This window comes from Panulirus ornatus, chromosome 36 (assembly GCF_036320965.1).
Source record: "Panulirus ornatus isolate Po-2019 chromosome 36, ASM3632096v1, whole genome shotgun sequence".
Taxonomy (NCBI): domain Eukaryota; kingdom Metazoa; phylum Arthropoda; class Malacostraca; order Decapoda; family Palinuridae; genus Panulirus; species Panulirus ornatus.
The window spans coordinates 12,005,234-12,020,258 of record NC_092259.1 but is presented as its reverse complement, the minus strand read 5'-3'; the positions used below and the strand labels follow the sequence as shown (position 1 = coordinate 12,020,258).

The 15,025-nt window shown below is 48.8% G+C and overlaps 1 protein-coding gene across 1 annotated transcript in view; it reads right to left on the bottom strand.

Annotated features, from left to right (window-relative positions):
- cyst (rho guanine nucleotide exchange factor 18 cysts) overlaps positions 1 to 15,025 on the bottom strand; it is a 642,386-nt gene that overhangs the window by 82,108 nt on the left and 545,253 nt on the right. The window contains 2 exon segments of the mRNA XM_071683416.1: positions 7,219 to 7,346; positions 8,852 to 8,985. Of these exon segments, the coding sequence (XP_071539517.1) occupies positions 7,219 to 7,346; positions 8,852 to 8,985 (262 nt within the window).

Genomic DNA, 15,025 nt, shown 5'->3' with positions numbered 1-15,025 from the left:
AGAGCTACGGCAACAGAAGGTACAGACGGGACGCCATTATCCTTTTTTGAGACCACAACAACAGCAGTTGGATATATGTCGCCGACATAATTTAGTCGCCACTTCAACATCACCTACAGACCACGTCAAGATAGGCTACAAGACCATGTTAACATTAGCTGGAGACCACGGCAGTATAAAAGCCAGCTCAGCGCATGCTAGAGACCACGCTTAACTTAAGATGGAGACTGTGTCAAAATAAGGATGAAGACCATGTCAACGTGGGCTAAAGACCACACTAACATGAGCTACAGACCACGCCAACACAGGATAGACATATCACGCAAACATGAACAGAAGGATACAAGCCTTCCCTTGTACGGTATAGTGCATCGCAGAGATCGTAACAGTTTGTATCGTTTTATTGCAGAAATTAAAATGAAAATTGCTTGTCCAATGACCCGTAAAATCAGAATGGCGGAAAAAAAAAACCCAGGAGAAAAAGGTTTTTCCAGTGAATTGAACCCCGGTACAAGCGGCAAGCGATTGGACTATTGCAGAAAGAGAATGGGCGGGAAAATACCCAAGTCTCCAACCCATATATAGAGGCACATGTAAGTATACATACACATGAGTGGCCGACGCCAGGAACTCCTGGTGTTTTCGCACACAGCCGTGTGTGTGTGTGTGTGTGTGTGTGTGTGTGTGTGTGTGTGTGTGTGTGTGTGTGATCGATTCGCCTGGCCCCATAACTCAAAAGAAAACGGCTGAGATATTTAAAGCGATCGCAATGAAGGATCAGGTGATGTGCCTTGAGCCCAGCGTGCAGATCCCGCGGTGAGACTATAGCGGTCGTCCACCACACGACTTTACGGATGCCGACAGCCTCTCTCTCTCTCTCTCTCTCTCTCTCTCTCTCTCTCTCTCTCTCCACCACACCACGCAGGCTCATCATCCACAAGTATCAGAGATCCCAAGTGCCCCTCACACCTGCTGCGTCCGGGCGAAGGGGAACAGAATGCACGGCACAATGGTACTCTCTCGCGCAGTTCCGCAAGCTCAAACCAACAGCTCAACTTTAACAAGTAATTTGAGCGGTATTAGAGCCGACGGCATTGATCGTGTGCTTGTCTCTATATCCCGGACAGTTAAGCTACTACGGCTACTGACGGAGGCCAAAGGGGGTGGGTGGGGGGTATAGCGTGCCGCCCTCAGAGGACGGCCAGAGGGAGATGCGGACCAGCTCTCGCACCGAGCCTACCAGGGAAGGAGACGGGCATCCCCAAACCCAGAATTACGATGTCTTTAAAAAGTGTACAACCAGCGGGATGTATCTCTTAATCACACATTGTTCGAACCAGACGGTGCGACCCTTGAGCACGACGGTGCGATCCTTGAGCACGACGGTGCTACCCTTGAGCACGACGGTACGACCCTTGAGCACGACGGTGCGACCCTTGAGCACGACGGTACGACCCTTGAGCACGACGGTGCGACCCTTGAGCACGACGGTGCGACCCTTGAGCACGACGGTACGACCCTTGAGCACGATGGTGCATCCCTTGAGCACGACGGTGCGACCCTTGAGCACGATGGTGCATCCCTTGAGCACGACGGTGCGACCCTTGAGCACGATGGTGCATCCCTTGAGCACGACGGATGGCCTGGCCTCTCATCAGAACCTCAGGTCACAAGTCAGGCCATTACATTCGAGGGTCGTGTCGTCATACTTCAGTGTTCAGGAGTCGTATTGTCGTCTTCAGGGGTAATACCATCGTGCTCAAGGGTCGTACCGTCGTACTTAAGGGTCATACCGTCGTGCTCGAGGGTCGTGCCGTCGAGCTCAAGGGTGGGTTTAAGTTAAAACGGGAATGAATGGTGGTCTGAGATGCACATACAACAATTATCAGATCCCCTTTGAGGGCATTCGACCCCAGAGAGAGAGAGAGAGAGAGAGAGAGAGAGAGAGAGAGAGAGAGAGAGAGAGAGAGAGAGAGAGAGAGAGAGAGAGCATCCAGGCTTCAAGAAGTCCGATAAAAAATATATTTATATATTTCCAGAAAACCCTTCCATACGGTATGGAAAATTTCTGCCGCGTAGCGGCCTGCTGGACCAGCCGCCCCGCTGGCCTCACCTGAAGCTGCAAGAGGACCTCCTGCTCCCCCCCTGCTGGAGCTGCAAGAGGACCTCCTGCTCTCCCCCTACTGGAGCTGCAAGAGGACCTCCTGCTCTCCCCCTACTGGAGCTGCAAGAGGACCTCCTCCTGCTCCTGCTGGAGCTGCAAGATCATCCTACTTCATGAAGGACTCCTAGTAGCGGCAATATCCTGGTCCTCTGTAACGTAACATCTTTCTTTAGGGCGTCCCCCTTCCTGCAATATGGCAGTCCCGGGGCAAGAGACCAGACGCCCCACTGCTTCGGACCGTCTGTTGTGGTGACGGTGACGGTGTAACTGGCAGATGTGACGGTAACATCCGTCACACGTACGGGGGGAGAGACGTGTCACAACTACCACAGAAGACATCTCGTCACGGGGGAACGTCAACTAACACTCGTGCTGACAAAGGATTTATGTATGACAAAAAGAACCAAAGTCACTTGGGGTAAAATAACATGCAGAGGAAGACCGCTTAAGTGCCTCAACACTGGGTAAACCCTTAGTGTCTCGACATTAGGTAAACCCTTGTTGCCTCAACACTAGGTAAACTCTTAGTGCCTCAACACTAGGTAAACTCTTAGTGCCTCAACACTAGGTAAACAGTAACACATCAGGTAAACAACAACACCAACTTACAACTTCTTTGGCAAAATATTTTGAGTTGCAGGTAGGCGGTGATGGGGGTAATGGAGGAGGGGGCTCTGCTCTGGGAATGGTGGAGACGTTGGAGAGCTGCTGGTGGTGGCGTTGGTGAGGGAGAAGCTGCGGGAGGCCCAGGGTCCTCCAGCCTTCCTGCAGGGCTGGTGGTACTCCAGGCTCAGGTCCGTGTCGGTCTCACTGAGGGGCGTCCTACTCCAGGGTGAGGGGGAAGAGGCCGGGAGGGGGGTAGTCAGTGATGGGCTTATGCGGGGGGGCTGACAGGAGGCAGGGGGGGGGGGGAACAGAAGAACAGGGTAGGAGGAAGGGGGGGGGGGGAGAGAAGAGAAGGACAGGGCAGGGTGGGAGAGGCCAACAGAAGGACATGGGACGAGACAGGGGCCAACAAAGGACAGCACATGGAAAGGAAGGGTCGCCGTCAGGGTCACAGAGCAGGGAAGGTCACAGTGGATATAAACAAGGTCTAGAGGGAGGGCAGGTTAGTGAAGGTGTGGCTTACCACTATATTACACTCGACTGTAGCAGAGGCTGCACAAATATCGTTCGTGACTTAGCCACTGAAGAGTTAGAATTAGTCTGTACAGATAATATCAACAGTTAAGGCAAAAGGTGTAAGTAAGTACTGGCAAAATAAATTCAACAAGAAAATTCGTGGGTACTAATAGCGAAGTTAACAGTGAACCAAAAAGAGAATGAATAAATTTGTTAACAAAATATTGTTGAATGTAAGCAAGTTGATCAAAAGACAGTGAACCAGTACAAAATGAAGTGTTTACAAATTATCAAATTCTGACACAAAAAAAAAAAAAAAAAAAAAAATACAGTCACTTAATCCCTTGAGCAGGGCGGGACGATCCTTGAAGGAGGACTTGGGTACGATGGTCTGGTCCTGGACTTCCCCTTTTAGGGTCAGTTCAAAAGACCAGGTCATCACCCCCCCCCCCCATGGGTCGTACCACTCTGCTCAAGGGTCGTAAAGACGTGCCGTCGTCATGCTCAAGATAATCAAACAAGGGAGTCAGCAGGGGTGCGGGGGCGTGCATGCCAAAAACAAAAAGACTGTTTGTGCTTGAACATACTCCATGCAAGAGTGCCAATCCCCGTATGCTCATGCATGCCCGTGCATTCGAGTGCGTTCATGCGCATGCGTTCGGTGCACTCATGCCTCTAATGTGTCTGCAAGATTCCCTGCAGGTCCACTGGTGTCAGGCAGCAGCGGGTAAATTCAAGGCTGCACATTCACATCACGTCTCCATAGGGACATGCGAAATGGTGTCCTTCGACCGTAAGGTCTCGTGCCGGTGTTCCCTCCACGAGAGAATTAGAGAGACCGGAGAGACCTTCCTCCTGGACAAAGGGGTTTGATGGACGAGAACAAGGGAGACTGGAGGAGGTGAAAGGGACGGGGAGGAGCAGAGGGCAGAACCCGAAGAGACGGTATGAGGACGACCCAGAGGGACGGGATGCATGAGAGAGAGACGGTAAGGAACGACTCGAGGCTCGAATGGCAGTTCGAGCCAGAGGGACGGGAGGGAGGGAGGAGGAGGAGGAGGAGGCACTGAAGATGGAAGAGCATAACCAGATGGAGAAGTGGGAGGGTTTACAAGGATGGGCGATAGGAGCAAGAGGAGGGCCGGGTTAATAGAAATGGATGGGCACAGATAGATGTAAGAGTACGAGGACCTAGAGGAGAGAGATGGAATGGATGTAGCTAGAGGGAAGCAACAGGGACAAGAGAGAGATAGAGGAACAAAGGAGACATGTAGGGAGGAGGTAGTGTGGGTGGAGCCATAAGGTCGGGTCTGACGTGAAGAGGGGCGCGCGAGGGGGAATTACCATAGCGTGGGGGAGACACAGACACAGGTGGGAGGGAGGAACTAATCAGGGATGGATTGGAGGGAGGAGCCAAGCAGGGACGGATGGAGAGGCCACCAGAGGGAGGGAGGGGTCACACATACAAGCCCCGGGGAAAATAATTATACACCACACTTCGTTGATCACGACGCCATCCACACCCTCACATGCACAGGAGGAAGACGAGGCGGAGGAATCCAGTCCATGCGTCGTTGTCCTCGCGAAGGTCTGAACCCACGTCGCACAAGGCGACGCGACGGCAGACTCGAACACACACACACACACACACACACACACACACACACACACACACACACACACACACCCATGACAAGAATTAGATTCGAACTCACGAGTCACGGAGATTCACGAGCGACAATCTCCCGACGACGCCCGCTTCCCCGTTATTCCCTTAAAAAGATTTCTGTCTTGCGCGATAAAATACTTCCTGGCGAAGGCTGTGCGACTCCTGAGTGATGCGACTCGCCCGATGCAGCGGCAATATCTCTCCACGATGGCCGGGCTTACGGTTACGTAACTCAGTACACAACAAGCACAGTGAGGGGAGGAGGAAGGACGCCAAGGAAGAGGAAGGAGGAGGCCACGCAGGAGGAGGAATGCCAAGGAAGAGGAGGAAGGAGGAGGAGGGATGCTAAGGAAGAGGAGGAAGGAGGCCACGGAGGGGGAGGAGGAGGAGGAGGGATGCCAAGGAAGAGGAAGGAGGCCACGGAGGAGGAACAGGCAAGAACCACTATGGGAAGGAGGAAGGTCATGAGAGCAGATGGAAAGAAGATCAACGACAGATAAGGCAGGCAAGGGTTCCCTCACACCACCGAGGCAAGAATCGTGCCTCACTCTCGACCATTCCCTCATGATTCACCTTCACGTATCGCGCCTCCTATCGTCTGGTACCTTACGGTAATACAACCACCTCTTTCAAAACGACACGACTATAAACATTGGGGATCAAGAATGTGTGTGTGTGTGTGTGTGTGTGTGTGTGTGTGTGTGTGTGTGTGTGTGTGAAGAAGGGGAGGGCGGGGGGGCTGGTCGTCAGAAGAATGGAGTGTGAATGGCTCGAGAGAAGAGCCCTCGGCAGGAGTTCCCAAATTACGCCCTGCCAAAGACTTTCACGCGGCTCTCGGACGCGGCAAAGTAAAAATAAATAACAAAAAAAACTTCGAAGTTACGAACTGCTTCGAAGTGATTTCGCATTTCGTGGCAAACAGCGCGATTACGAAAGTGGGCAATTGTGCGGTTATTTTTCAATTAACAGCCGGGCAATGACTTGTGTGTGTGTGTGTGTGTGTGTGTGTGTGTGTGTGTGTGTGTGGGAGGAGGGTGGGAAGAGAAGATTGAGGAGGAAGGGTTATTATTCTGGACGCTACTGCTGTGGTGCACTGGTCCCACAAGCTGTGGCCCGCGAGTCAGGCCCGTTTGCGGACCACCCCTTCCTCCTACACGGTGTGGATGTCCAGAGCCCTGGGTATATATATGGTGGCACACGTCCCACACAGGTCCGGGCGTCCCGCTAGGTGTCTGCTGCTGTCAGGGGAAGACCAGACAAGGCAGGTCCACCAGACACCACGTTAAACAGGAGTGGCCCTCCCTCTAGCCATGTATATACCCACTCCCACCACGCGCGCCGTCATCCTGTTAATACCCCAGGACACGTGAAGGTGACCTGGCGACGGGACACACACACTCTGGTTAGACGCGTGGCAAGTCCCCAGGTCGAGTCTAGGCCACCACTCGCGGTCATTGCGCCAAGAAAATGTCTGGTACACACCCTGTAGGAACCTCTGGTGTTTTCTAGGGAACTTCAGCTCCCTGGATGACCCCCTCATGTGTTCCATCTGGTCGTCTCTGGTTGCACCCGACGATCATCACCTTCGCATGACCGGCGCTACAACTATCACCACCTGGGCACCACCCAGTACAACACACAAGGTCTGTCACATAACCACTTAGACAGCTCCCCCCCCCCCCAACTCTCCACCACGTCCAGACACACGGACAGCACTACGTAATACATTTGATAACTGAATGTATAAATCACTTCAATAACACTGGTATTATATACATATAAACACTTTGTCAATCCACGAGTCGAAGAAGTTTCTTGGAACGCGAGAAGTCCTTCCAAATACCGGTAACTTCCTAGAGTCCTGGAGTCCTTTACACCTTCACAAAGTCCTTCACGGCTTCTCGGAAGACCAAGGAAACTCCCAGTCATGTTCTGAAGATGTCTTCCAAAAGACCCCCCAAGAAACTTCACGTAAAGTCTTTTAAGAGTTCCTCCAAAGACCCAGCCATCCTCTGCAGACACCTGGAAGCTCCCTCAAAACACCCGGAAAGACCACACAGAGAACCATACTATAAAACCATCAGAGATCTTCCAAAGACCCCACTGAGAACCTCCCTTAAATAACCTCCTAAAGAAAACACCCAAGAAAACCATCAGGCACCTTAAAATGTACTCCCGACCCGGAAAAAAAAAAAACACCCCCCTTGGAATTTCACATTTCAGGGGTGGGTGGCTGAGAGAAAACGACTTAGCGGGTACTCACTGGGGCTGCTGCTGGGGAGGCTGGGTGGCGACGCCCGCCAGGATGGACGGCGTCGACACGGACTTCTGCAGGGTAAGCCGTGGCGCCAGCAACCTCGGCTTCTCGATGGGACCCGAGCTCCTCTTCTCCTGCAACACACAAGGGGGACACTTAGCACCGACACGGCAACACACACACTCAGGTACGGGGTTCCAACATGGCAAGCGTGCCAGCCTCAAAAATGTCCCCCTGGCAATGGGAAAGGTCCATAACATAACCAACAACAATTGGTTGGTTTGTGCGAGTTCTGCAACACAGTCACATCTATCGTCGGCTGGTTAACAACAACTGCGCCGATCAGAATGCAGTGCATAAATACAGTTTTGCCTGTATGGGGTAATTACCTGTTCAAACTTACCAGCTCACAGGCCATGGGGGTAAGTTATATATATGTATGTATGTATGTGTGTGTGTGTATATATATATATATATATATATATATATATATATATATATATATATATATATATATATATATATACTCTCGTGGGGGTTCCCATCTCTTAAACAGTCTCTATCGTACAGCTTTAAAAACTCTGATATGCCGTCCACATTTCAGAATCTCATCACTTAGCTTACACCATTCACACACACAACTCAGACAACCGTCTTACTTAAGTTCCACGTTCTGGCCTCTGATGGTTCTGTCTTCCCACTTTTCGTAATACAGGCTGAGGACAGTCTGCGAAATAAATTCCTTATCCAAACCATTTTCACTCAAAACTAATATTTGCCAGCAGACACAGCTTTTCTCCTCCCTCATGATTTTTCCCCCCGATGTTCCGGGGTATCTGCAAAATGTCTTCGATCTGGACTTAAAAGAAATGACACGTGGTCAGAGAGAGAGAGAGAGAGAGAGAGAGAGAGAGAGAGAGAGAGAGAGAGAGAGAGAGAGAGAGAGAGAGAGAGGAGATCTGTCCATCATGTCTACACGAGTGAAGAAAAGATAATCTCAACCTGCTTATCACAGGTGAGAAGGTCATGGAAAATTCCGTGCTGGTCATGACTGTGGAACACCATGCATGACGGGTCATCAACCCGGGTCATTAACATCACCTCAACATAATGGCCAATACATCAGTAACCGTGGGAAATTGGTCTGCAAATACATACAAGACGGCCGACACAAGTAATTAATCTGAGTTGTGACTTCATATTGAATCACATGTAATGACTACAATATCAGGCAGTCAAGATAGATTATTAATTACATAAATCTTTGGAAGCACTAATATCATGAATTAACAACAGACAGTCGCAGATAATTCACGAAAACACACACACACACACACACACACACACACACACACGTACGTACGTCACGCATGCGCGGTCCGCTTGGGATCATGCCCGTATGAGTTCGAACCCTGGTCGTGACAGCCGGTCCACAGTCCACCCAGATGTTCATCCTCCCCCTAGAAGGTAATCAACAGAATGGATACTTGACATAGGCTACGGCGTGTGTGTGTGTGTGTGTGTGTGTGTGTGTGGAGGGAGGGAGGGAGGGCTGAAGTAATTACCAGGAGGTGGACATCGTCAGGAGGAGGGACACTTCACCTGGTTCGTATGGCGTCGTTACGGGCGGCAGACTCACCTGGAGGTGGACATCGTTGAGGGAGTGGGTGGAGGAGCCGCCGCCGCCGCCGTAGGTGACGGGGGAGGAGGAGCCCGACATCGACCTCTGCTTCTCTGCCGTCCGCCGACATCCGCCGTCCACACTGTCTGATCCTGCAACGCAAAGAGGAACAACCAACCATTACTACCACCACACGAGACAACTACTGCTCCACCAACCCAGAGTGGGGGGAAAAAAACACCACAATAATGTAAATCTAACAGCAGAAGCTGCACAAAACATCGAGGAACAATAAAAACAAAAAACAAAAGGAAACAAGAGCCCGCCAGCAACACAATCTCTAAATATTTGCTATGATGTCTCCCTCGAGACTGCGGTGTTACTGCTCTACTCTCTTACCACACACACACACACACCTGTTCTACGCCCCTTTCCATAAAACTATATATATATATATATATATATATATATATATATATATATATATATATATATATATATAAAGCCTGTCAATGATCCTCTTCCCTGGGACAGCACAGCAGTTAATCATTCCCGTCAAATCTCTCGCTGACCTACACAAAATCCACCACGTTCCTCTCTCTCTCTCTCTCTCTCTCTCTCTCTCTCTCTCTCTCTCTCTCTTTCACTTGTGGTTGTTTTTCGAATCCTTCCACCGCCACCACCTGGCCGGACAGGATACCTCCTAGCCCCCGCTGGCAAGCCAATGGCTCTCCAGTCATTTATTACATTTATTTTCCTGCAGACTCTTTCTCTCTCCTGCCTGTGTCACCAGAGCCAGGGAGCTCTCACGCCTTCACCATCCCACACTGTTACTCGATCCAATCGAGAGAGAAGCCTTGTATTCAGGGGTCGCACTAACTGTAACTTGGACTGTAATACTCCTACAGTCTCTCTCTCTCTCTCTCTCTCTCTCTCTCTCTCTCTCTCTCTCACACACACACAGTCAACTGCCTTCCTCAAGTTAACCCTCTTTATAAAGGGCCTAATTACACTTGGAAAGAAATCCAAACTAGAGCCATGGCTTCTAGGCCGTTCACTATCTTTAGATGCTGGGCAACAAGTGCACAGATGTTTCCGGGTATCTGATTTTGTCTCGTCAACTTACTGCTAAAGTTAGCGCGACTCCCAACGATCGTATAAATAGGGACCCTTATACGTCTGTTATGCTACCTGGGCTACACAATACACTGGAGTGATGTTGTGTCACTGCGGAATGGACTGAAAGAAAATGTTCTTTTTCTGTTTTTCTGTTCAATTATCTGTTCCTCTGTTCATCATGCTTCCGTACCGGAGGACATGAAAGGTTCCATGCTGAATGCACCCAGCAATCAAATGCTTTATCGATGTATAAATAAGTGCATGTTTGTATGTACGAAGAGCACCTATTTCTGTACGAAAATTATATATATATATATATATATATATATATATATATATATATATATATATATATATATATATATATATATATATATATATACATATACATATATACATTCCTATGAGTCCACGGGGAAAATGACACACGAAAAGTTCCCAAGTGGACTTTCGTGTAATAATCACATCATCAGGGGAGACACAAGAGAGAAATATAAGTCATATATATACACACACACACACACATATATATATATATATATATATATATATATATATATATATATATATATATATATATGCGTGTGTATATGACATCCCAAAGGACCGGCAATAAACGGGGTGAAGGTCAGCGGGGAACAAAGCACAATCAACATTTTGAACTAGACAATGAATGTGCATCATTGTTTACAGAACTGGGGTACCAGACTCGCCCGGTATATGGCCTGCTTGTGCAAACGTGAACCTCGGTACTATACCACAGTCATGGCTATTCTATAACGAATGGATAACGTAAAAAAAAGAGAGAGAGAAGAGAGGGAGGGAGAACTGCGAGGGGAGAGAGGCACAATTAAAGAGACGCCATGGATAGGATGAGTGGAGTAGAGCATAATAATAATAAAAGCATGAAAGGATGGGAACACAGCAGAGAGAGAGAGAGAGATAAACACGACCACCATACCACCACACAACACACAGATTAGATTATATTGCAAATAATCAAATCTATCTAGATTGTAGAGAGTGGGGCAGGCCGACGGTTTTGAGAGGGCAGGAGCGGAGCATGACGCGCCTCTTCATAAATGGAGACCCAACACCAACTGTTGCCACATCGGAGGATGATCCTCCCCCCCCCCCACTCCAAAACTTTCCCCCCCCTCCCCCCGAGTCACATCCTATCTGTCTCCACACCCATCACAACAGACGTCACTGTACGTCACTCTTGCAGATATAAACTGTTTGTATACATTTTTTCATAAAATGTATTAGACAATAAAACAATTTAGTCGGAGGACCTGGCATCCGTATGTCAGCGTAGGCCCCCCTCCCCCCACCCAGCAAAGGACATCACGGCTTGGGCCAGGCCTGGCCCCGGCCCAGAGCCGTCCCACCATAACCGACCATACGTAATCCCTCTAGAGGCCTCCTCCCTACTCCCATCGCACTATAGCGCCGCGCCGGCTCACCGAGGGACGTGAGTCAGCTGCCCCTTGCAGCGGACGGTGTGGTGCGTCCTCCACCAGCAACACAAACCCAGCAAGTCGGCCCTCGAAAACGAGGAGTACTGTCCTGACGCTGTTAAGAACGAAGGTAAACTCGAGGAAGCGCGTAGGTAGGTCAGGCAAAGTGGTCTTGTTCCACATAACAGCGATCCCGACCCGCCCACCCACGCCAGACACACTAGCGGATCGAGGCAAAAACAGAACACAAGCAGAGATTGGGAGAGGATGATCAACGCATTCTCCCTCGTTTTATACCACACTCCTCCCTTCTTGTGCCGTCTGTTCACCTCCCTCCCAGTGACGTATACCTACACCCGTCACATCATATCCCCTTTGGCCAGAGACCCCTCAAGGGCCGTCATCCACGTGCCTCACACTTCCTGTTCCATCACGGGTTAACAGGCCACAATGCCGTACTCTTCATAAGCCTCTCCCACGGGAAGGGGAAGACCCAACTCCTCCAGAATTCTACACCAAATGTTCCGGGATGGTTTCTACTGTTCTGCGCCCCGAAATTTCGCCACCATAACTGTTCCAGTCGCCTGGTTCATCACACGACCCAAAGACCCCCTTTTTTCTGTGGGACTCCTGCAGGGGACTAGGTGGCACAATCCTTTGCCCAGGCACACCACACAACACCTACGAGCAACTGCCGTTTGTTTATTCATTTGGTAACAATTTGTGTGAGCAATTAACTGAACAATTTATCTGGTTTTCGCTCACGGAATTCAATTCAGACGTAGCGGTATTGACGCTCGTGCTAATACGTTTAACATCACTATTTCAGCAGGCAACATATATCGAAACCCCCCCCCCCCCCCCTAAACACACAAACACAACACACGAGAAAAAAAAAAAACTTTGGGTTATTTGCTGTGGGAATCGATTTGCAGAGGTTTAATCGACAAAATTCGGTTCATCAATTCTTGACTGCTCACACAGAAAAAAAAGTAAAGACGGCCACCATTTTCAATATAATTCTCCCAAATCAATTTATACACTTTTCCTTTCCGGCTCATGAAGAATTATGCTTTTAAAAGCGAATTCCTTGATATCTGGGGCATATCAATCCACCATGTTGGTACAATGGTGACGTATCAGTCTATGTTCAAATCGCACAGGTTCGCCCCTTCCGTATAATCTGTCGATAGGCACTACAGTGCAGTCCTGTTTTGATCTGCTGTTTACATCTTCTCCAACCTAGTCATGATTAATGGCAACATTCAAAACTTCTGTGCTGACTTCGATTAGCAACTCTCCTTTTTTTTTCTAAGCAAATTCATATGCGTTTGTCCGTAAGTAATTTCTTGCCAGGGGAAAAGAGAAACTTCCCTCTCTCTAAAAATAAGGACAAGCTTCTTTCTCTAACAGTTAAGTCCTAACCTAACCTATAGCTCTTGTTATATCTTGTTGCAAATCTTTACCCACACCCGTCGCTGTGTTCTCCATTGGCAAGGATTGGCGCTCTCTCTCTCTCTCTCTCTCTCTCTCTCTCTCTCTCTCTCTCTCTCTCTCTCTCTCTCCCATCGTGATCACACAGTTATTTCTGTTCTGTTGTGCTGTTCTGTAACCATTAACAAATTGCTTCCATTTCTCTCTCTCTCTCTCTCGCTGTTATTTTCCTCCCTTCATCTGTCCACCACGCGGCTCGTTCCCTCCGCTTGCCTCCAACGATTTCAGTTCCCTAACATTTCTTGAAATGGATTAACGGATCTCGAAAACAGACCCACATTTTTGTCCTCTCTCTCACCAGCTTCGAATCACTGCAGCGCCTACACTCGCTACCTCCAGTATAGCCTTTAACTCTTCTGTTTATTCAACACACATATTCTCCCAGTAATTTTGTCCTCCTTTGTTTTACTAGAGGCATATTCATTTTTGGATGCATGAGGTCTTCTACCTCTTAGAACTTAGTTTCGCTCCTTATCTTACTTTACGTATACCTTACGATGGTTTAGGAAGGTCTCATACCCCTAACAGTTGGGTTTGGGACCTTACATTACCTTACGTATACCTTACGATGGTTTGGGAGGTCTTCTACCATCACAGCTGGGTCTAGGCCCTTACCTTACCTTACGTATACCTTACGATGGTTTGGGAGGTCTTCTACCCTCACAGCTGGGTGGGTCTAGGACCTTACATTACCTTGGATATACCTTACGATGGTATGGGAGGTCTCCTACCCCTATAGTTGGGTATGAGACCTTCACTTACTTTACCCAGACCTCAGGATGGTTTTGAAGGTCATCTACCCCGACAACGTGGTCTGAGACCAATCTTACGTGATGTCATTTCGCTCACTCAGGCTGTTGGATGCCGCGGTCGGTACATACCCACTACGTACATTCTGGCTGGTCTGGTACACTCTTGTATATACGTACATATCATCCAGACCCTCTTTAAGTATCTCGACTGATTCGTCCATGTTCACGCCTTTCTTTACAATCACCTTACGACGAAAATGCCCATAGTTCACTGGAAGGCATTATACAGCAACATTTTTCTTAACCGAATACGTGCTCAAACATATCGGAGGAAATCATCCATCTTAATACAAGCGAATCATTACGAAGAGCTGATACTGAAGCATCAGTTATACGTAGCTTACAATGCTCGATTTCCTTACAAAATAGTATAGTATTCCCGTGTAAATGGGGGCAACATAAACTACAAATATATATATATATATATATATATATATATATATATATATATATATATATATATATATATATATATATATATATATATATATCCGGCTATTTACGGGAAGGTTCCAGAAAAACCGATAACAATACAAAACATCCCTGTACCTCGCCTCAAGGCCCAAGGGAGACCCAAGCCTATCTCGTCTATCAAAAAAGGGGTCTACCGCTGGCGGCCGTTACGCCGACGGGTCTGAGGGGGTAACTGTGTCGTTAATTTTCTATTAAGGTCGATAAAAATTACCTTAAACGGCTCGTCAGATTCTCCTTATCATACTCGGTTCCGTTCCCGTGAAGGACGTCGGGCCGGTTCCTGCTGCGTGGAGTCAGAAGGTTGAGGCTTGAGCACGACCGCTCAAACCACTGACGCACAACTTGGACGACCGTCGGGGCGTCGTGCGACGGGTGCGACCCTAGGAGGTAATGGCCTAGGCCTTTGACCAGACCTTTAAGGTTCAGTTCTAGGTACACATTCAGGACTTGCGGCAAAGGGAGGGTAAGTACACAAACAGCTGGGATTGGCTGTGAGCAGACTTCCTTTACCGGGATATTCGAACGCGGGCACGTGAGCTTCAAAGGCAACGACGCTTGACCCCTTCACCACGGAGGCGCACGTCCTAAGCATCGAGGAACAGCTTCCGTGACATGAAAGAAGCGAAAAATCTCTCCAAGTCTTGGCGGGGTGGCGCCAGCCTCCTCGAAGACCGGTCGGCTATAAATCGCCCTTAAAGTCCCTGAAACAGTTGTTAGGTGAGGATCCGTGGGTTTAATGACCGTCCCTCAGCAGCTATCAACTCTCTTTTTTAACAAGTCACCCTCATCCTTCCGCTTCTCAATCCTATTGCCAACATTAACGACCCCTCGTT